This window comes from Gymnoscopelus braueri (genome assembly GCF_963280865.1).
Source record: "Gymnoscopelus braueri genome assembly, chromosome: 12".
Lineage (NCBI taxonomy): Eukaryota > Metazoa > Chordata > Actinopteri > Myctophiformes > Myctophidae > Gymnoscopelus > Gymnoscopelus braueri.
In genome coordinates, this window is record NC_137614.1 from 3354949 (window position 1) to 3379120 (window position 24172).

The 24172-nt window shown below is 41.7% G+C and overlaps 1 protein-coding gene across 4 annotated transcripts in view; it reads left to right on the forward strand.

Annotated features, from left to right (window-relative positions):
* The window catches only part of scube3 (signal peptide, CUB domain, EGF-like 3), a 235109-nt gene that overhangs the window by 118675 nt on the left and 92262 nt on the right, over positions 1 to 24172 (forward strand). For all 4 annotated transcript variants that reach the window (XM_080444119.1, XM_080444120.1, XM_080444121.1 and 1 more), the window contains exons 5-6: positions 16913 to 17059; positions 21935 to 22051. In XM_080444119.1, the coding sequence (XP_080300245.1) occupies positions 16913 to 17059; positions 21935 to 22051 (264 nt within the window). The remainder of the gene's footprint in view (positions 1 to 16912; positions 17060 to 21934; positions 22052 to 24172) is intronic.

A 24172-nucleotide genomic window follows, 5' to 3' on the forward strand; every position in this document is an offset into this window, starting at 1 on the left:
ACATTGGAAATACAAGTACAGTACTTGAGTAAATGCATACAGTTTCTCTCGAAGTCGGACATAAGTCCTTAAACCTGTGATATTTTTATTTACATTTTTTACGTTAATTAGCTCACAATGCGTCACATCGGGACGCATTGTGAGCTTGTCGACAATGTAGGCTATTTGTCATACAAAGACGTATAGAGGGGCTTACAAACAAAAGCGGTTCCTGGGAAAGTCATGTTTTTTTTTCTCTTCTGGAAGGTCTTCGGCGGTCTTTCCATGGCTGTGCTCTCAAAGCGGAGTCAAATGATCAGGCTGAACAAGGCCTCTGGGAGGCTGGTGGGGAGCATGCAGCAGTGTGTCTGGCACAGCGCAGCAGAACAGAACAGAAACAGTAGCACTTGGCTGCTTCCCTGTCTGTCTGCCTCGCTATGAAGAGAGTCTGGCCATAACCCATTAAGGTCGTCTGTCCGTCTAGGACGGAGCTGCTTGGTTGACCCGGCGCCCCGCGGCTCTGCCTGCCCGTCTGCAGTGGTGGACAAAAGTACTCAAATGTTTTACTTAAGTAAAAGTGTAAATGCGATGTAGAAATACCCCTGTTACAAGTAAAAGTCCAGAATTCAAAATGTACTCGAGTAAAAGTACAAAAGTGTCAAGATGTACTTAAAGTACCAAAAGTAGAAAGTACTCATTAGGCAGAATGTCCCATTTCACATCTTTTCAAATGTATAAAATGTTTTGAAAATAGCCGATCTACAAGCTCTGAGCTTGTAAATCGGCTATTTTCAAATGGCCGAAATGTATATAGGGCTGAAGTGGTTAATATATGTTTTGTAATAATAATCAAAATCTACAAAGTAACTAGTAACTTATTTCAAATAATTGTAGTGGAGTAAAAAGTACAATATTTGCCTCTGAGATGTAGTAGAGTAGAAGTAAAAGTACTGGAAATTGGAAATACTCCAGTAAAGTAAAAAATACCTCAAAATAGTACTTATGTAAGCAACTTGAGTAAATGTACTCAGTTACTTTCCACCAATGTGTGTCCATGCAGCCTGGTGGCTCTAATTGCCCGTCTGTCTGTCTGTGAAATACTCAACCCCCGGGGCCAGTACTTGTGTCAAAGTATAGATACTCCTGGTTCAAATATTACTCCACTACAAGTGAAAGTTGCTCTGTCAATTTGTACTTAAAATATGACGAGAAATCTCGTCACCTCGTCAGACCACTGTGGTAGAGGTTTGGGTTGTGTAGTTATACCTTGCCATGATATAACGCCAAAGGTGGACAAGAAATTGAAAATAATTTCTCCAGGCCCGTAAGGTTGGCGTAACGGTCTGGGCACCTATAGGCTGCTTATCCAGCCTGACAGCGTTTTGCGTGTTCGACTCCCGATCCCGACGGCCTTTGCTGCATGTCACTCTCCATATCTCTCTCCCCATTTCCTGTTCGCCTATACTGTCCTATCAATAAAGGCATAAAAGCCAAAAAGAAATCATAAAAAAAGGAAAAGAAATGCTCCATTGATTAGAAATTGATAATTCAAAATATGCTCCTCATCGACTTACATTGTACGGTGAAACAGCTCTCAAAGTGATTATTTTAGCACGTAAATGAACGCAAACAAAGTTGATTCAGACAATATAGAACATCACCAAACCCAATACTTTTTTCTTTTTTTAAATAAAAATTTTAACTTTCTAAGATTTGAACAAATTTTCACGATTTTTCAAAAATAGCAGATCTACAAGCTCTATGAGCTTGTAGATCGGCTATTTTTGAATAACTGGAAGTATGAAATAATGGTTTAAGTGGTGACACAGATGCGTTCCCGGTCTTAAAGGGTTAAGTGCAGTACCGGTCACTGTCCACCGCAGGTCCCGGTCCCAGCTGAGCTCCGGGCTGGGCCCGGCCTAATCCGGTTCGGGGCTTTCTTTTCTCTTCTGCATGCATGCGCTGACATTTTTATCCTCCTGTTAAAAGTTTTAAAGGGCCATTATCTGAGGGGAAGGAATGCTGCTTTAACCCTTTGAGACCGGTGAACGCATCTGTGTGAAACCACTAAAACCATTATTTTATACTTTGGGCTGTTCAAAAATAGCAGATCTATAAGCTTGTAGATTTGCTATTAGAAAAATAGTGATTTTTTTTTTTTGCAATTTCTTTTTTTTTTTAAGCGAATATTTTTAACTCCAATCTTTTTGCAGAATATTTGCTGCGCTATGAGCTTGTAGATCTGCTATTTTTGAATAGCCAAAGAAATCTAAAAATGACACCGATGTGTTCCCGGACTGAGGGGGTTAATGGTGCGGTGGCTCCATGCAGAAAAGGCCACAGCATCAAGTATAGCAGCTCTAATGCAGAGCTTCACCAACTTCTGTATGTATTTGACTGCAGCCGCCCCGCGCATCTGAGAAGATTGTGTGCCAGGGAGACCCCCTTAAAGAGATAGTTCACCCAAAAATGACTTATTTTCTATCTATCACCCCATGGAGCCTGGCATTCATGGATATTTTTTTGTCTTTTGTCGCATTGGATCCGTTATATTTTTTTCATATTTTTTTCAAAAACAGTATATATACGGTTTTGGCACTCAACAGGTGTATTTGAAAAGAAGTATATATACGGTTTTGGCACCCAATGTGTTAAAATGCATACTTTTATACAGTACATTTACTCAAGTACTGTACTTTAGTACAATGTAAGAGCAATTTTGAGGTACTTTTACTCTACTGGAGTATTTCCAATTGTCTATACTTTTACTTTTACTTCTACTTCACTACATCTCAGACGCAAATATTGCACTTTTACTCCACTACAATTATTTAAAAACTTTAGTTACTTTGCAGATATGAATTATTACATTATAAAACATACATTAACCACTTTAGCCCTATTTTATACATAGGCTATTTGAAAATATACAGCGTGTCGCATCGCGACGCGTTGTGAGCTTGTAGATCTGCTATTTTCAAACATTCTAGTACTTTTACTTTTGGTACTTTAAGTACATTTTCATACCACTGCTTTTGTACTTTTACTCAAGCAAATTTTTAATTCTGGACTTTTACTTGTAAGTATAAATTGCAGTATTGATACTTTTACTTAAGTAAAACATTTGAGTTATTTTTTGTCCACCACTGTCCATAGGTCAGGCTGTGCTGACCATGGGTTCTCCTTTCACTGGCCCTGAACACAGACCATAAACCGTTGGCATGCCTCACAGCACCGTCGCCTCCATTGTGTGTCTCTGTCCCCCAGCAGGCTGCTTAAAGTTTAACCCCTTCAATCCGGGGAACGCATCTGTGTCATTTTTAGATTTTTTGTCATATTTTTATACTGTGGCTATTCAAAAACAGCAGATCTACAAGCTCGTAGCACGGCACGAAGTGACGCGCTAAGAGCTTGTAGATCTGCTGATCTGCACGTTTTTGAGAAATCGTGAACATTAAGTGCAAATCTTTGAAATATATATATTTGTTTAAACAACATTGCTTTTGGTGGGGGGGGGGGGGGGTCCATGGAACTGCATTATTATTATTTTGTATATTCATATTTTGTACCAGGGACCCCCCCACCAGAAGCAAATATTGGAGTAAAACATTTTGCTTTAAAAATATATATATATTCAAAGATTTGCACACATTTTCACGATTTCTTTTTCAAATGAAAAGGCCACAGCATCAAGTATAGCAGCTCTAATGCAGAGCTTCACCAACTTCTGTATGTATTTGACTGCAGCCACCCCGCATCTGAGAAGATTTTGTGCCAGGGAGACCCGCACACACATTTTCACGATTTCTTTTTCAAGAAAATAGCAGATCTACAAGCTCATAGCGCAGCACTTGGTGCCACGCTATGAGCTTGTAGATCTGCTATTTTTTGATTAGCCAAAGAAATCTGGAAATGACACAGATGCGTTCCCGGTCTTAATGGATTAAAGAGAACAGTGGTCTCTTCAGTGTGGCGCTCTGTAGGCAGGCGGTGATGAGGCAGCCTGCTGCTTGGGCCTTTTGTTCAAGGACCCCCATGGCGTCTAAACATCTTAAGCGGGAGCAACGCGCCACGTTTAAACTCAACAAGGTTGTGTAAAAGAAAGTCCTATAACCCAACGGGTTATGTTGGGCTTATTACGGTTACTCTTCTGCGATGAATGCAGATTGTACGAAGCTATTCATGAGGTCTTGACCCCGGCGTCTTAAAATAGCCAAGACATTGACCCTGAAGTTGTTCTTCAAGGGAGGTATAAAAACGGCCATTCAAATCTGCCGATCCTATTCTCTGGCTGATCTTCTTTTTTTTTCCTTTTTTTTTCTTTTTTTAACATTTTAACTCCATTAGAGTAACTCCATGAGATTGCAGGGCTACAATAATGGCAGCCCAGCCGATAGGGGCCATCATTAATGATGGCTTTTACTCTCTTAGGGACCTGTATCTTCCCTCTGAGCATTTTTCGGGCTGTTAGACGTCTAAAATGTGAACAGGAGTAGTGAAAGTGTATTATATAGTTTTTACCAGGTTGCAGACCTGGCTATAGCTACACTCTAGCTAGTAGTGACTTTTGCGTGACTTTTTCCTCATTGGCTGTTTTTTTTTGCCAATGAGGGCTTAATGTACTCTCAGAATACAGGATCTAAAGACGACCCACAATACTGTGTTCGGCCACTGTTTGTAACTCTATGGTAAGTGGCGCTGTTGCTCAATGTCCTCTCAGAATATGGGATCTAAAAACGTTGCCATGTTTATTGAGAGAAATAAGCAACCTGGTATAATATGACTGTGTCATATCTTGTTACTAAAGAGACTGCGATATGAAACAAATGCCTGAAGAGTCACATTGCGTTAATAAGAACTCCTAACACTATGGACCAGAGGCCCAATTTCGGTATAGTCTTCAAATGGCAGAACCCATTACTAAAGCTTTTTTTCATTTGGTATTGATTTATTTATTGATTTTGCTGAAAATGTTCTCATGCCACTTTCAGAAGAGCAGAGACATTTTAATAGCACGATTAAAATGCCATCATGTTCAGCATTATGCACTGTAAGCAAGCTGCAAATTAAATCCCGTTCTCATGGGTGAATAGTCTAGCAAAAGAAAAAAAGTTGTCCCACGACTGTACAAGTCGTTTAATATTCCATACGTCCCAGAGATCAGGCAGATTATCATTCTGTCCATGGTCACGTTTTCTTGGATTTTGCTGAATTCCGTTTTTAAGTTTTTACTTAAAATGTCTTCCTTTGAGCGAGTTGCACAAGGCAGTAGTGTTGATTTTGACAGCTAATTTTTATTCAGTTTTAGTCATAGTCTTTTGACTCGAAGGCCTATTCCATTTAGTTTTAGTCATATTTTAGTCATCTAAAATATTTTAGTTTTTGTCTAGTTTTAGTCGACTAAATATCACAAGATTATAGTCGACTAAATCTACAGTTGATTTAGTAAAAACATATTTTGGCGGTGCCTTGATGGCGTCGTAATGGCTGATTGACATGCTGAAAACAGCCGATCTACAAGCTCACAGCGCGTCGCGCTGCGACGTGTTGTGAGCTTGTAGATCTGCTATTTTCAGAACGCAACAACCGAGAGCAACCAAACATAAAATGACTTGTCTTTTAGTTCTACTGGATCTCTTCTCCACTAGTCCCTCACTAACATTTTAGTCCAGTTTTTATTTGTTGACGAAATTTTCAATATATTTAGTCTTAGTTTTAGTCATCATAGCTTAGTTTTTGTTTAGTTTTTGTGTCATTTTCGTCAGTGAAAAAAGGTAGTCGACGAACATTTTTCGTCATAGTTTTACTCGACAAAATCAACACTGCAAGGCAGTATTCCGGAGCATCTAGTCTTGACCACTCCTAGACTTCAGTGTCTGGAGCCGTGTGAGAAAAGATGCAGTGTGTGTTTCAGTGGTGGAAAGTAACTAAGTACATTTACTCAAGTACTGTATTTTTTGCTTTACTGGAGTATTTCCAATTTTCAGTACTTTTTCTTCTACTTCCACTACATCTCAGAGGCAAATATTGTACTTTTACTCCACTACAATTATTTGAACACTTTAGTTACTAGTTACTTTGCAGATATAAATTGTTAGATTATAAAACATTTATAAACCACTTTAGCCCTATTTTATACAAATAGGGCACTTTAGCCCTATTTGAAAATAGCCGATCTACAAGCTCACAACGCGTTTTCAGCTTGTAGATCGGCTATTTTCAAACATTTTAGTATTGGTACTTTTACTTAAGTAAAAATAATTTAGTACTTTTTCCACCACTATCTGCCAGGCCCTGCTATCACCCACCCCCCTTTTCTCTCGAATTCCCTTCAAACCTTTTCTCGCAATTTCCCTTCAAACCGTTTCACCAAAGGGCCTCCATCCAGGTGGCCCTTTGGAGTGTGAGGAGTGTGAGATTGACTCTCCACTCCATCCTGACTCACCAGCGGTACTCATTTCATCGCTGTCAAGGCAGAAACCTTGTACCTCCACATTTCAACTTTTTATGTTTAGTTTTTTTGTTGTTGTAAATTAATGCCCCGTACTTCATCATCCAAGAGAGTCGCGCGAAAGTAGTGAAAGTAGCAGATCTACAAGCTTCAAAAGCTTGTCGATCGGCTATTTTCGGTACTTTAAAGCGGCGCTATAAGTTTTGTTAATGAATAAAAAGTCCAATCTTTTGTCCAATCTGTATGGTAGAGTACGTTAATACAACATAACTTATATTGTTGGGGTGGTTGTATTTGGTCCTCCCTGCTCTTCTATTGAGACATTTAGATCCGGTTGTCTAGGTGAGACATGACCTTTGACACTGATCCTGTTTCTGGGTTTGACAAAACGTTTGACCTGATGGTCAAGATTCAATGTATCCCCTGAGCAAGCAGGGCTCTATTAGCTCAATGGTAAAAAAAATCTGCCCTTGCGCAGGAAACTGGGTTAAAATCCGGGCTAGAAGAGGAAAGTTACATACAGTAGTGCAGCTTAAATAAAAAATTAAAATAATAATAAAATAAAATAAATGTTTTGGACATGCAAGGTTTCCACGGCACAGCGATGACTTGAAAGACTTCCCTCTCAAAGTGAGAGACTTAGGAGCATATTGCTTCTTCTCTCCACACAGCGCTCGGCTCTCTGCCTATAAAGCGGCCTGTGATATTTTTATAGGTTTCTACATATAGAGTTATGTTTTATGGGTCGGCGGCTTGTTTTAGTGGAACGAGGGAGCGCACGATTCAAGCTTTTTTTCTCCTTCTTTTTTCTTCTGCATTGACTTTCCCATCGTCCGTACCTTCTGGTGAAGAAGGGAGACATTTCTTCATTCAGTAATGATTAAACCTGGATGGAGGCCCTTTGGTGAAACGGTTTGAAGGGAAATTGCGAGAAAAGGTTTGAAGGGAATTCGAGAGAAAAAGGGGGGGGTGGGTGATAGCAGGGCCTGGCAGATAGTGGTGAAAAAAAACAATACTGCAATGCTCTTTTACAAGTAAAAGTCTGGAATTTAAAATGTACTTGAGTAAAAGTTGAAAAGTATTGGTATCTCAAGGTACTTAAAGTAATACAAGTAGAAAGTACTCATTGTGTAGAATGTCCCGTTTCACAAGTTTTCAAATGTGTAATAATCTTTTGAAAATAGCAGATCTACAAGCTCAAGCTTGTAGATCGGCTATTTTCAAATATCCTACAAGTATAGGTGGCCAGTGACTTTGGACATTTTCCTTCCACACCTCCTGCATGGAGCGCGTGACCCCGAGATGATGTTGGTTTGAATCCAGCAACACAACACCGATGGTTTTGATAATGTGGATTGTGGAAGTTAAATGGTGGATTTGTGGATAGGACTCTATATGAACAAACTTGTTATATCAACAAAACGCATCGCTCAATGCAAAGGTTCTGAAAGTGAAACTGGCCAAAGTCACTGGCCACCTACTGTAGATCTGCTATTTTCAAATGGCCAAAATGTATTCAGGGCTGAAGTGGTTAATGTATGTTTTGTAATAATAATCAAAATCTACAAAGTAGAAAAACTAACATTTTCAAATAATTGTAGTGGAGTAAAAGTACAATAGTTGTCTCCGAGATGTAGCAGTAGAAGTAAAAGTACTGAAAACTGGAAATACTCAGTAATTACAAATACAGTAAAGTGAAAATTCCTCAAAGTTGTGCTTAAGTATAGTACTCGAGTAAATGTACTTCATTACTGTCCACCACTGGCGACCGGTTTGAAGGGGAATTGAGAGGAAAGAGGGGGGGTGAGGTGATGGAATGGAGGAGAAAAGGGCCATTGTGTCAGCACTTTGGATTTTATGGGTCCTTGGAGAGGCCGAGGCCCGCACTGTGGCCCCGACTCGACCTGTTACTGATGGATGGGTCTGAGGTATTAGGGGAGAGGGGAGAGGGGTCCGGGGGTATTAGGGGGGAGAGGGGAGAGGGGCTCACATAGAAGGTGCATAAAGACTGGACGGATTCTCTGGGATCGCAGAACGCCAAACCCCCTGGTAAGTAATCTCTGGTCCCCGAGGACTTCCTTTAGTCGGAAACTCAATCCTGCCGCTATATGTACGTTCCCGCACACACACACACACACACACACACACACACACACACACACACACACACACACACACACACACACACACACACACACACACACACACACACACACACACACACACACTGCTGCTATATGTACGTTCACACACACACAGACGTCTGTGACGGCGGAGCGGAGCCTCAGACGGAGCCGGAGACGTTTGGGGGAAAAGGGGAACCGCTTCGCTTATAGTGGATTCCCACCAGCTCAGTGGTGCTCAAACTTTTCCATGTCAAGGACCCCCAAAATTATATGTATTTGGCCGCGGACCCCCATCTCAAAATATTTCGTTTCAGGGACCCCCCCCCCCCCCCCCAGAAGCAAAGATTTGAGTTATGTTCGCTTTGAAAATATATACGTTCAAAAATGTGCACAGATGTTCACGATTTTTCTAAAATCGCAGATCTACAAGCTATAAATAGCCGCTCACAATGTGTCGCGATGCGACACATTGTGAGCTTGTAGATCGGCTATTTCAAAAGATTTTTGGACATTTTAGACATTTGAAAACTTGTGAAATGGGACATTCTGCATAGTGAGTACTTTCTGATTTTGGTACTTTAAGTACATTTTGTACTCGAGTACATTTTTAATTCCAGACTTTTTCTTATAACAGAGTATTTCTACATTGCAGTATTGATACTTTTACTTAAGTAAAACAATGGAGTATTTTTTCCACCACTGGTAACATATTATGTGTGCAGAGGAAAGCTGTTTGTGTTTTTTTAGTGTCTAGAAAAGTCCAGCTGACGTGGTTTAAACGTGACCTTGACCGTGACCATTTCTCAGCAGACACTGAAAAATAAACCGTCTGTGGACTTCAGCGCTGGACGTCCAAATTGCCCGTTGTCATATTCGTCAGTTCCACAAATATAGACGTGGATGTGCATTTGACATCAGCCCTGAGTGAAAGAGAAGACTTTCTTTTGGCAGAAACACATGGAATAAAAAGCAGAGTGTGTAATCACAGAGGAAGGCTATGAGAGCAGGTGTTAATAAAAGCACATGAAGAATACATTAAGGATTAACCCATTGAGACCGGGAACGCATCTGTGTAACCACTTCAACCATTATTTTATACTTTGGCTATTAAAAAATAGCAGATCTACAAGCTCATAGCGCGGCACAGAGTGCCACGCTATGAGCTAAAAAAAAAAGAATCGTGATGATTTCTGCAAATCTTTGAATATATATATATTTTTTAAAGCGAACATTTGTAACTCAAATATTTAATTCTGGGGGTTCCTGGAACTAAATATTTTGAGATGGGGGGTGGTCCGCGGCCAAATACATATCATTGTGGGGGTCCTTCACATGAAAAAGTTTGAGAACCACTGATATTATAGCAACATACATTTTATCAGAAAACTGAGAGGATTTATAAGACATTTGTAGAATCTCCAAAAGCAAAGATTTGAGTTAAAAATGTTTTAAAGAGTTAAAAAAGATTTGCACACATTTTCCACGAGAAAAAAAAAAAAAGCAGATCTACAAGCTCATAGTGTGGCACTCGGTGCCGCGCTATGAGCTTGTAGATCTGCAATTTTGTATTATCCAAAGCAATCTTAAAATGACACAGATGCGTTCCCGGTCTTAATGGGTTAAACTACCACTACTTTTCTTTCTCATAAGATTGAGAGTCTTCAATGTTTTTCAGGCCAAGGACCCCCTTAGCTGAGAGAGAGAGATGAAGCAGGGATCCCCCCCTTCAGCTACATAAAATTGTGTTGCAGGTTAAACCTTTTCATAGATTTCTTATAGCTTCATAGACTTGTTTGACAGCACAGTCATCAGTGTTGTGTAAATGAACGTTTTGTGTTTCATTTTGTTTACATTATTACATTATCTTTTCTATTAATCCAGTATGTTGGATTCATGTTAATGTAACCACTTCATCCCTCAATACTTATTGGCTAGGAGGGAATTTGTCAAAAATCATCACGATCGTGCACTTGGTGACAAGTTTTAGATATTTGTCATGGTGTCAGGTATGGGCATAAGGTTTTCAAAAACCATCACAAACGAGTTGGGCTTTCCCCCTAGTGGTCTGTTTGCAATTAATCCAATATTAGATAGGTCATATCGTTGAAACCCCAAATAATTGATAGAAGAGATTTTTCAATGGATTCTGTTGCTATTGGGTATGCCATATAACGTAAAACAAATGTAGGAAAATCTAACTTCTGAACAGGCATCATTTTCAAGATGGCACATATTCAGTCCTAGCTTATAGGCATTTTAAGCTCCCGGCAGCCATCGTGAACACCATCTTGGAAATGGTGGCTTTCCAGGAGTTCGATTTTCCAATTTTGTAATGTTATTTTGGGGGTTTTAAAGGGACTACACCATGAATTTTTACTTTTCCTTCTTTTGTGTGTGTTTTTGGTCTCCCCTACCTCTCTTCTATCCCCAAAAATACCCCAGTTTGAGCACTTAGGCTTTCACAGCATATCTGCATTCATATATATTTTATGTAAATTGGTCTCAAAACAGGCCAACTGATTTGCCCCCGCCCGTGACGTCAGAAGCGATACCTACTTTATATAATCCCTCCTGTTTTTCATTTCCAACATATATATATATATTCTTTTGTTTTACTTTTTTTAATTTTTCCACACAGAACCATGCATACAAACTGGCTCAATAGCGCCACGTACCAAATAAGGACAATATGGTATTGCAGGTGAAAGTGCTTTATAAGCCAGAGAGAAGTTAGTTGGAATGAGTATCTGAGGCTTGATTTAGGCTCAAACCTTTTGAAAAACGTTTGAGGGACACAAACCATATGATATTAAATATTAAATATATTTTTTAAATTCATGGTGTAGATCCTTTAATTATTTGGGCTTTCAACCATATCTATACCTATCTAATATTGGATTCATTGCAAACAGACCCCAACTCATTTGCGATGTTTTTGCGAAGCGCGCCTCCGCCCAAGTGGAGCTTACTATGAAACCGTGCTCGGCTTGTGGCTCTGTGTGTGGCTCTGTGTGTGGCTCTGTGTGCACTGCCTGCGTGCAGCCGCGCCCCCATGTGACTCACGCTCTCATTGGCTGCTGACAGATCTCAGAGTGGAGCTTACTATGAAACCAACCCGATCGCCCCCCAAACACGGTGAAATAGCACGGATTGACAAACAGGCAATTCCGTGCATAGATGACTAGGAACTCCGAAACTCCATGCATAGGAGAACCATATCCCCCCCATTAACTTCAATACGAGGCGGAGGCAGTCACGTGACTTTCTCTCTACGCTCTCCCCATCACTGTGAAATAACACGGATTACAAGTCCGTAAATACACAACATAACAATTTAAAAAAGACACACAAAAAAATAGGCCTGCGTTCGCTTCCCGCGTTCGCGCGTCTTACTTGTTTTTAAAACCTTATGCCCATACTTAACACCATGCCCAAAATCGAAAATATTTCAGTAAACATTACCTCTCTGTACTCGGTCCACACACACACACGCACGCATGCCCACACTCGCGCACGCACACACACACACGCACGCACGCACGCACGCACGCACGTACGCACACGCACACGCGCATGCGCACACGCACACACAGACAAAGCTCCTGTAGTGGAAATGTTGCTAATGAAGGTAGACCTCTAAACAGCCTTCAGTGTAGCAGCATCTTAATGAGACATCAATGTAGGTGTGTGTGTGTGTGTGTGTGTGTGTGTGTGTGTGTGTGTGTGTGTGTGTGTGTGTGTGTGTGTGTGTGTGTGTGTGTGTGTGTGTGTGTGTGTGTGTGTGTGTGTGTGTGTGTGTGTGTGTGTGTGTGTGTGTGTGTGTGTGTGCGTGTGTGGAGCAGGAGATGTTAGTTTTTAATGAGACGCGGGGTGCAGAGGGTCTGTCACTGCATCTGTAATGTTGACATTGTTTCTCATTGAATTATACCAGACAGGATTCTTTACTCTTCATTAGGATTCCCATTAGCTTCCACAAAGTGCTCGCCAGTCTTCCTGGCTCGATGCCCATATTATGGCAGTAGTTCTCAAACTTTTTTGTGCCAAGGACCCCCACCTGAAAATATGTTGTGCCAGGGACCCCCAGAAGCAAAGATGAGTAAAAAATGTTCGCCTTAAAAAAAAAATATATATATATATATATATATTCACACATTTTCGAGATTTTTTCAAAAATAGCAGATCTACAAGCTGAGTAGATCTGCTATTTTTGATTAGCCAAAGTATAAAATATGGATAAAGTGGTTTAAAATGAATGTGACGCTTTATTAACTAATTTAGCTGGGGACACCCTGGTATCCCCCCAAGGACCCCTGGTGGTCTCTGGACCCCACTTTGAGAACCAATGTCCTATATTATAATTGGTTAATGGGAGGATTGGCCGGACGGCGGGCAGGCGGGCGGCCCACGCTCATGTCGTTATAACTCAGTCATAACCATATAAGGAGTTCCCAATGCAGCTACGCCCAAATATGGAGTGTGTTGTCTAACCTCAATATGGCATCAGGCGTCAACAAATCAGGCAGCTCCATATATGGAGCTCTAGAACAGTGGTTCTCAAACCTTTTCATGTCAAGGACCCCCAAAATGATATGTATTTGGCCACGGACCCCCATCTTAAAATATTTTGTTCCAGGGACCCCCAGAAGCAAAGATTTGAGTTAAACTTGAAAAAATATCTATTCCAAGGTTTGCAATTTTTTTTAACGATTTAAAAAAAAAGCAGATCTACAAGCTCATAGCTTGTAGATCTGCTATTTTTGAATAGCCAAAGTATAACAGGTTAAAGTGGTTAAAATTATTGTGACGCAGTATTAACACATTTAGCTGGGGACCCCCCCCCCCCCCCCAAGGACCCCTGGGGGTCCCCGGACCCCACTTTGAGAACCAATGCTCTAGAACAATCACTACCATATATGGAATTTGGGTTGATAGTGCAGTAAGACATTTGGGGCCCTATATTCGCCGGTGCCATTATCCCTAAACTTCTTTGCCCTCTTTGTACTATTCTTAAAAACATTTTCAAATAAATGTAGTTCAAATAGCCAATCTACAAGCTCACAACGTGTCGATGTAGATTGGCTTAGTTGAACGATTTGATTTTTTTTTTAAATAGTAAAAAATGGCAAATAAGTTTAGGGATAATGGGTAATCCACCGGCGAAAATAGGGCCCTAAGACATTTAGGCTAAAAGGATAACAAAAAAAAAACTTTTTGCATTGTGGTCCTATGTATTCAATTCATCAACATAGCCTAACAAATGAACACAATAATACATGTCATCAACAAATACAAAAAACGCTATTATGTAGAAAGAGAATTAGCATATAGCAGAGAGCGCAGTGAGTGTCATCCTCCTATAATTCTACAAAGCTCTGTGTGGGTGGTGAGCCCAAAATCGTGGCGAGGCTAAAATCTCTTCTGCCCGGTTCTCCTCAGTGGCTGGAGCAATTGATCTGCATTTGCACACAGACATTCACCATTAGCATGTGCATGGAACAGCGAAGCCCGTATTTCACTTTCCATCAGGGTTCCATCAGCTGTTTATTAGCGTTTTCATGAAAAATAATGTCGCCATGGTTATGGCTCCCCAGCTGTGGGATGGTCCCGCGACCTATGGGATGAATGATCAAACTTGCGCATGTGTCGAATCCATAGACCCACTGTGATACACCGTCTGCCACAAGCAAACACAGAACACGTGCTTAAGCGGCGACGGGACGGGCCGTGTGTGGGTTTGCGTGTGTGTTCACTGTGGCGACGGGACGCGTGTGTGTCTGTGCACAGTGCATAACCCAAACTGCATATACTTTGGGTGCTCATATCCCCCAACGGGTATGGACTAGTTCTACATAATTCATACTTCAGCCCAACATGGGATTGTTTGAGTCAGTTTGTTTAAATGTCTTCCTCCTCCGTCTATCAACTATTTATTCTTCTTCACACAGGAACGAGTGTGTGTGTGTGTGTGTGTGTGTGTGTGTGTGTGTGTGTGTGTGTGTGCGTGTGCGTGTGCGTGCGTGCGTGCGTGCGTGCGTGCGTGCGTGCGTGCGTGCGTGCGTGCGTGCGTGCGTGCGTGCGCCAGCGTGTGACTTCAACTATGAATTATGGAAGAGACCTCCTTCTCAAACAATGTTAACATTGTTGCATTTCGTAAAAAGATTGACATAGTAATGATGATGATGACTTCATGCAATATGGATGCCCCATATATTTTGTGCGTTGCGTCCGTCGGGGGTTGCCTTTCATCTTGTTTTTTGTCTGTCTGAGAGTGTTTTTTTTTCCAACATTTTTCAAAAATATCAGATATACAAGCTCATAGCGCGTAACGTCGTACCGCGCTCTGAGCTTGTACATCTAATTTTCAATACTTTTACTTCTACTCCACTACATCTCAGAGGCAAATATTGCACTTTTACTCCACTACAATTATTTGAAAACTTCAGTTACTAGTTACTTTGCAGATATCAATTATTACATTATAAAACATACCGTTGACCGCTTTAGCCCTATCTTATACCTAGGCTATTTGAAAATAGCAGATGTACAAGCTCACAACGTGTCGCGTCGCATTTAAGTATATTTTGATGCGAATACTTTTGTACTTTTACTCAAGTAATATTTTGAACACATGCAGGCCTTTTACTTGTAACAGAGTATTTTTATAGTGTGGTATTGCGACTTTTACTTAAGTAAAATAACTGAGTACTTCTTCCACCACTGTTTTTTTTCCAGCAGCCCGGTGCTTTTGGTCGTTCCTCTCCCCTCTGTCTGTGCTCACAGAGGATTACCTCAATTAAGATTACAGCTCTGCGGGACGGAGTCCCACAGAGAGCTTTATACTCTTCAGGCTTTTATAGCCTTTAGAGACAAGAGAGCATGTTGCAACAAGTGCTCCACTCTTTGGGAAAATGGGGGCAACGCCAGCCATGGAGGAAGGAGTACTATTTCTCTTTTCTAAATAACCACTTAAACCTCCGTACTGTGAACCAGCTCAGTGGCCTTGTGGTTGGAGTGTCCGCCCTGAGATTGGGAGGTTGCGGGGTACGACCCCTGGCCAGGTCATACCAAAGACTCTTAACTCAAAGAATGTCTGAATAAATAAATTGCTAATCATGTTTTTTTTTTTACTGTGCTTCCGCGGGGGGGGGGGGGGGGGGGGGGGAATGTCATCGCCACCCCCCGTCAGCTTGTTATAGGCCGTTGAAAATAGCATGTCTCGCCAAAAATAGTAAAATAATAGTAAGTAAAACACAGGAGGCGAGACACAGGCAATTTCCCAAATACGTTTACCAGGAAGTGAATGGAGCAGTAAATCTTGGGATCACGTGATCTCCTGGTTCTGTGTGCATCTGGGGATGAAATGGCCACTCATGTGTTAGAGAAAAGCGCCATCTAGTGGAAACACCAAAAAACACCAAAAGTCGTAAAAGTCTTCTTTGGCAGTGAATGAGTTAACAACCTGTATTATAGCATACTCTACTGTTAGCTGTTTGAACTTGTAAGGTGTGTCATCGATTGATTCTGCAAAAATAAGGAACAAAATCGTGTCCCTTATCAGTTAAACAAGGGACAAGTCTTTTAGTTTCCTAATAAGGGATTGATTCCTTAGTTCAAGGGACGTTTGGCAAACCTACCTGGAAGCTATGACCTCATGTGTGAAGAATACAGATGTTCTACCAACAGAGAGCTTGGCATTGTACACATTGTAGACAAAACAACCTTAAAATAGCAAATAACCTCAGCAGAAGTTATGAGTAATGAGTTACATTTTTCCATGCCAGCAATAATTTTTGTCAAAGCTGGGCTTCAAAGTGGTTGTTTGTATTATCTTAATAATGGAAACCTCGTTTTTGGAAAATAACTCAAATTCTTCATTGCTAGAGAAAGAAGAAAGACTAAATTGTCTTGAATGATGAAAACACAGTGAAAGTGTTAATTTAATGGCGTGGTTTGATGGTCTTGCACATCTTTCCACGTGTCGCGCACACCTTGCATTTATGCTCTCTATACGCCTGCTGGTAGCCTACATACCATAACCATACTGGCTGCAAAAAACTGTCGGCCGCGCACAACCTGAGTTTAACAGCGGGCAACCATATTTTGGTGTGACCGTGCCCTAACAGAGTATTTTTACATTGCAGTATTGATACTTTTACTTAAGTAAAACATGTGAGTACTTTTTCCACCAATGCCTGTGATCCTAGTTTGCCAAGAGGCACTACACTGTCTGTCTCTCTGCATTCGATGTACTGTAATGTGTTTACGTTGCTTATTATTGTAAGCGACTCTTGTATAAAGAGCGTCTGCTTATAAATGCCTGTTAAATTGACTGTAAAACTGTGTTGTTGGTTTCCAGCGCGGTCGGAGGGGACGAAGGAGGGACCCACCTGCATGGACAAGAACCACGGCTGTGCCCACATCTGCAGGGAGACCCAGAAGGGAGGCATCGCCTGTGAGTGCAGACCTGGCTTCACCCTGACCAGGAACATGAAGGATTGCAAATGTAAGAGATACACACACACACACACGCACACGCACACGCACGCACACACAGCTTTGTATTACTGCACTTACACGATTTTATTAATGCCATTTTTAACTGTAAGCCTAGAGACAAAAAATTGCAGATCTACAAGCTCGTACCTTGTAGATCGGATATTTTTTGGTGCATGACACTGGCATAATATAAGTATAGTAATACAAACACACACACGCACATACACACACACACACACACACGCGCACACGCATGTAAACGTACACAGGCATGCATGGATTCATGGTCTCATAAAAACAGTGATTGGTGTTGGAATCAGTCCAATGACAGATAATTGTCCTCATTCCCCACATACCTTTCAAAGAGATCTGAGCTGCCTTTAGCTTCCATTACAAAGCCATCCCTGACACATCTTCAAAAACACAACAAAGCATTATTATCAATTAACATGTTATGTTTTTTTGTGGTGGTTCTCAACCTTTTTTTCCGGATCAGGGGGGGGGGGGCATCCATCTTACCTCTTAACACGGTTGAGAAAGGTTGATTTGGTTGAATAGTTTATAAAAAAATCATCGATATGACTAAAAGTCATTGATTTTGGGGTAGACTGACTGACTGACTGACAGGGAGGGGGATTCTACTGGGGATTCTATTAACACTACGGGTGCCAGCATTTTTTCATAACAACTTACCGTGGGTGCCAGCATTCTCCCCATTGATTGTGCTTTGCTGTTTAAAGCTCTAGACTCCACGACCAGCAAATCCACGTAAAAAAAAGCATCCATTCATGTAGCGCGAGGACCCTGGCTACAGCCTGGAACCATAACATTTCACCCGCAAGTTACAACCGGGACGGATCGCGCATCGCGCATGAGCGGTTTTCCACACAGGAAACAGATTCGGAGATATAGGCGTTTTAAAGAAGGAAATAGACAGGAAGCGGATGGAAGCCATGTTTTTGTTTCCGGTGATCCATTTGGCCTATCCTTCTTAGGATCACAATGGGTACTCCCAGAGCTGCTCTAGCCCCGCCCGTGTGGAGAAAAACGAAAAAAACAAAAAGACTGAAAACACGGTTCAGACCGTGAACGGCACCAGAGCGCTACTATGTGAAAACACGGTCCAGACCGTGATCGGCACCCGATGTGTTAACAAGCCAAAACAAGCCGAAAAACAGCAGTTTTTTGGCTTGTTAATAGAATGCCCCCCCTCCCACCCTGCCAGAACAGGGATGCTGGGGTTCATTCAAAGTGGTCAATCTGTCCCTAATGGAATTCTCTCAAGTGTTTTTTTCCTCGTGACATACAGTATCTTTAGGGAGGGAAAGATTTACATATTTACGTACCGTGATATGACATACGGTTCTGAAAACAATAACAAAGTCATTCAGGGGGAGACGTGGATGAAAACAGTTATTTACAGCGGGTGAGACCCTGAGTCCCACAAAAAAAAGTTTGAGAACCACTGCAATGCTGGCCTTGATGCAGAACAAGAAAACAGAGTTGTAAGTAACTAAGTACATTTTCAAGTACACTTTTGAGTTTGTTTTACTTTACTTGAGTATTTCAAATTTTCAATACTTCTGCTTCTACTCCACTAACATGTCAGAGGCAAATATTGTACTTTTACTCCACTACAATTATTTGAAAACTTTAGTTTCTAGTTACTTCGCAGATATCAATTATTATATTATAAAACATACATTATCCACTTTAGCCCTATTGTAGCCCTACAAGCTCACAACGCGACCGCATCACAACATATTAGTACTTTTACTTTTAGTACATTAAGTATATGTTGATGCCAATACTTGTACTTTTACTCAAGTAACACTTTGAACACAGGCCTTTTACTTGTAACAGAGTATTTTTTTAATATAATGGCATTGCTACTTTCACTTGTAAATTATCTGAGCACTTCTTCCACCACTGAGGTGGAAGACTGAGGACGGACCGGGGGGGCTAGTGGGGTTGGGGGTGGGGCGTGGGCGAGGGGGTGACGGGGGATTTGTCTGTGTTTGGATAAGGATTGGAGAGGTGTTATTCTATAGGATGACAGCTCGGGGAAGAGGGCAAAAGGGTGTTGGGAATGGGGGGGGGGGGGGGTGCAGACAGCAGAAGGCAGGGCTCTGTTTCAGTCTGTCATCACAGGTGTATTTAGACGTTTTTTTATGTCAGAGAACTCAAACCCCCCCCCCTTTTTTTTTTTACACTGCACGCAAAAAAACGCACCACTGGTAACCGTCGCTTGTCATCGTCCCCCGGAATCCTTGTATCTCCGTATATTCTCATTTCTTTTAGGTTTTGGACATGAGTGAATGCCCACTATTTCACTGATTCTCAAACCTTTTTTTTCATTTATTTTATTTCAAGGACCCCCAGTTTTTTTTTAATTAAAAAAATAGCAAAAGTAGCAGATCGACAAGCTGAAAAAAAGCTTCTAGATCTGCTACTTTTCATGCTTTCGTGTGACGCTGTAGTATGATCGAGTAGGAGCGTTAAATTACGAAAAACTCCCAAAAAGTTTAAATATGGAGATAAGAGGTTAGACCTGGAAAGCCTATACGTATTACCCTTCAATCTGGGAAAGCATCTTTTTTCTTTCAACATTTTTTAATCCCACACTTTTGTAACCCAGTGCCAATTGCCGAAGCTTGTAATCCCAGGCGCTACTCTCCCTCTGCCAGCCTGGGGAGAGCCCTGAACTGAGCTCATGCTTCCTTCAATGCCTGAGGAGTGAGCAGGCCGCATCCTATCACCTGACAGGGGGGAGTTTCCCCGATAGGACGTAGCGCGTGGAAGGAACACGTTATTCCAACCAGTTCCTTTCCCCTCCATCAGGCGCCCCGGCTGAACAGGGGGAGGCAGTATAGTGACCAAGATTACTGCATATTTTTTGTGTGGGTACCTACCCTAGGAGTCACGGGGGGAACATGCAAACTCCACACAGAAAGGGCCCTAGAGTATGGGCACTGATGACGCAGAGCATATCTGACACGCCCCCAGCACCCACAACGTCCCCGGTGGGAATCGAACCCAGGACCTTCACGCTGCGAGGCGACAGCGCTACCGACTGCGCCCCCGTGCCCCTGCATCTGTGTCACTTGGTACATGTTTTGAATGAAAAAAAGTTTCCAGAAAACTTAGGTTAGGATTTTATCTAATCAGGTCTTAAATGGGTTAACTCTGAGTGTGCAAAATGGGAACCAAATGGACCCGTGAGTTTGTGACTAAATCATGACTACCTCGTGGATCCATTGGAACACAAGGTTTCCAACAGCTACGACGCGCAGATATTTTTTGTGTTTTTTCGGAAATTAAAGGTAGGGTAAGTCCTAGGCGGCGGGTAATGAAGGCTAGGGTAGGCTAAGCCTTCCCAAATGTTATGCTGGGAAATTCTGGGAATTGTGCAAATTATATATAATATGTGCGCAGCATTATTTAGTTAATCTTTTGATAATAAATCAGTAAAATCAGCCATAAATAAGAATTAAATAACCTAACCCTAACCTAACCCTAACCCTAGCCCTATAACCGAAATAAAGTAACCAAAAACCAAAAATAAACTAACATAATCCGCCCAGAAACCGCACACGCTTTGCGCGCGTGCACGGATTTCGGCACACGGCCGACCCCCAGCCTTCAATTGTCAAGCTCACCCGCCGCCTATGGGGTAAGTGATTTACTTTGGTTAAAATAAGTGTTAAACAGCTCTATATTCTGATAGTACTCATTGCTATAGAGTGTTTGTTCAGTAAAAGGAGTCTCCATGTCTCTCCAGCTCTTTATTAAACAGAAAATGCATTTTCAGTGCTCTCTCCTGATTGGCTTACATTTTGTCACTTACCTGAAAATGTACTATATTCTGTTTACTAAAGAGCTGGAGAGACCCCTGTGACCGAACAAACGCTCTGTAGCAATTACTATCAGAATATAGTAGCCTACTTTAACCTTATTAACAAACAAAAAATGTTTACCAAAAAATATCACTTACCCTACCTTTAATGGCCTACTTGATCATACCACAGCGTCACACAAAAGCATCAAAAGTAGCAGAAAGACACTTCGCGCCGCATTTTGAGCTTGTGGATCTGCTACTTTTTCAATTTTTTTATTTGAATCCTGAAAAGTTTTGGACATATGAGGTTTCCACCCGACAGAGACGATATATATATGTGCGTGCAAAGTGCACTGCTTTCCGATGTCAGCCGTGTGTAACCGACGCCCCTGATTTATGACGATGTCTGACTTGTTTTTGATGTCACCTCTTCACCGGTGACGTTTTTATGTTGCTGTCTACATATATGAAAGAAATGCACTTCATTCATATTATGAAAGAAGTGCATGCGCGCACACACACACACACACACACACACACACACGCAGCCATGAATGTCTGTCTTTGATACGTCGGGTCGCACGCAGCACTTTCACAAAAACACATAACTGTACATTCTGCTCGAGTCTGAAGAACTTTGAGGCCACCGCACGATAACAAGAGCGACATTCAAGAATGAAAGACTTTATTTTGTCACATATTCATTCATATTTCTCTGCTGTCGGGCAGAAACCTTTCTCATTTTTCATGAACCTTTCAGGAAATGAAAAAAACAACAACATGTTTTTAAAACAACACAACACTGTCTCCTCAAAGTTGGTATGGTGACTTTATAACTTTTTAGATACTTGAATGTGACCTTATATTATCATCACTTTACCCAAATACATTATATCATATTATTATTATATTAAATACATTATATTATCATCACTTTACACAAATGCAGCTCAAGTGGAGTTAGGAGGTTTTTGACCTTTAATTTGGAGATAGTTGATTTGTCCATCACTCAGTGACCCAGTGAATGTTTGCTGTTGTTGACAGTGACCTGTAACTATGGTAACGGAGGATGCCAGCACATCTGTGAGGAGACGGACCACGGGCCCAGATGTTCCTGTCACATGAAGTTCGCCCTGCACACCGATGGAAAGACCTGTGTAGGTGAGTCACCTCATTATTATTATTATTGTAAATAATAATAATAATAATTAAATGATAATACATGTGTAGGTGAGTCTCCTCACCTGGGACACAGTGCAGAGAACGCTCCAACATGGTGTGATTCCTCAGCACCAGTGACCTCCATATTGAATTTGAAGTAAAGATCTGTTGTCAATCCTGCTGATTGGCCGAATCCCGTGCTAAAATACAGTATAATCTACACCTTGGATCAGATTCCCACTGAGAATTTTTCTGCCTATTAGACGTCTAAAATACGTCTAACGGCTAGGCTAAAACCGGGTTATAACTGGTCTTAAAGGTAAAGTTTTTTCAACGTCTATTCTTAGCGATTAGCTGTTTTTTAATATAGACCGTCTATGTATAGACCGTCTATAATATAGACATTTCAACAGCTATATTATAGCTGTTAAAATGATGTCTATAATATAGACGTCTATAATATAGACGCTTAAAAACAGCTGATCAACCTCTACGCTCAGAATAGACATTGAAAAAACTTCACTTTTTGACCAGTTATAACCCGGTTCTAGACGGAGGTCTATAGCCCGACTATGGCTCACTGGGTTGTAATCAGTCACAGGTGTGTTATCTGTGATCCAGCGTATATCCCAAGGACAACGACGTAAGGGGGAACGCGTCTTTTCCTTACACTTTTCCTTACAGGGCGGGGCTACTACTAAGCCCCCACGCACGATAATTGTATCCGTAGGACGGCGAGTGATGGCTTCGGGGGGGCGGGGCTCATAATGAAATGCACTGGTTTGTGCTGTCAGTCGCTGGGAAGCCGGGAACTTTTTTTTTCAACAATGGTTATATATGGGTCCTCAGTAACGCTCACCATGAGACGCTGTCATTTCTGTCTACATGCTCTGTGTGTCTCAGGTGGACTGTGGATTTGATTTCTATTTTTCTTGACGTTTTATTGATACAGTAGGAACAAGTGCTTTTTTTTAGCTTGCTAACTTTCCAGGAAGAGTTATGCTGTAGTTTCCATTAGCTTGGCATTAGAGTTTTCAAATTCTGCCCGAACCTGACCCTGCCCGAACCCAACCCTACCCGACCCGACGTTTTCAGGCTGGGCCGGGCCTAAAATCTATGCTAATTAGTTGGGCCGGGCCAAGCCTTGGGTTCTACGAAGAAATGTCAACTGCCCCTAGCATCCTAACGGTAAGGCAGACGGAAATGGCAGTGGATGTGTTGGATGCAGCTCAAAGTGAACTTTACTGAGGTATGCAGTTTGTTGCCGTCCGTCCTTCCTAGCCCGTGTTATTAAAGAAAAAAACGCGGCAATGGCCAAAACTCAATCAAACATCGGCGATCGAAAATCGTCGAAAGTGGCCATTCTCAAGATGTTTTGGCCATTATCTCTGGAACAGAAGGTCCAATCTGCTCAGTTCAAAGCTTGTTGGATATATGACACATTTTTGTTTATCTCGGGTTTTCAGGCCTAAATGTATGGTAATTGTTCGGGCCGAGCCTCGGGCCGGCCCAGTAGGGCCCAGTTAGGGCCAGGCTTTAATTTTCAGGCCCGTTGAGAACTCTACTTGGAATCCCAATCGATGATGTCACTGGTAGGCATGGTTTCTGAACTGTCCACAGCCCCACCAATGAGACACAGAGAGAGTAGACAGACATGGTGTCATCTTATAATGAGCATTAGTGAGGACCAATCATATGAGGTTTGGAAAGTGTTCCTTTAACCATACCCTTCTTTTTTTATTATTATCTGTGACATACAAGGACAAAAGGCTCCTCCTTCTTCACTGCAGTGGTTCTCAACATGGGGTCCGGGGACCCCCCCCCCCCTCCCCAGGGGTCCTCGATGGGGTTCCAGGGGGTCCCCTAATGATTATTTATAGTTAGGAACCAAAATGGACCCTAACAGATCTGCAACTCTGAGAGTGTACAAATGGAACCAAATGGACCCGGCTCTCAGTTAAATTGGCACTTGACAATTTTACAGTGTAAAATTGGGGGGAGGGGGGTCCCAGAGATGAACACTGGTATAAACTGGGGGTCCGTGGTCTAGTAGTGCATGTCAAACTGGGGGTCCTAGTAATGAAAAGGTTTTTGAGAATCCCTGACTGCTGCTTTATCTGT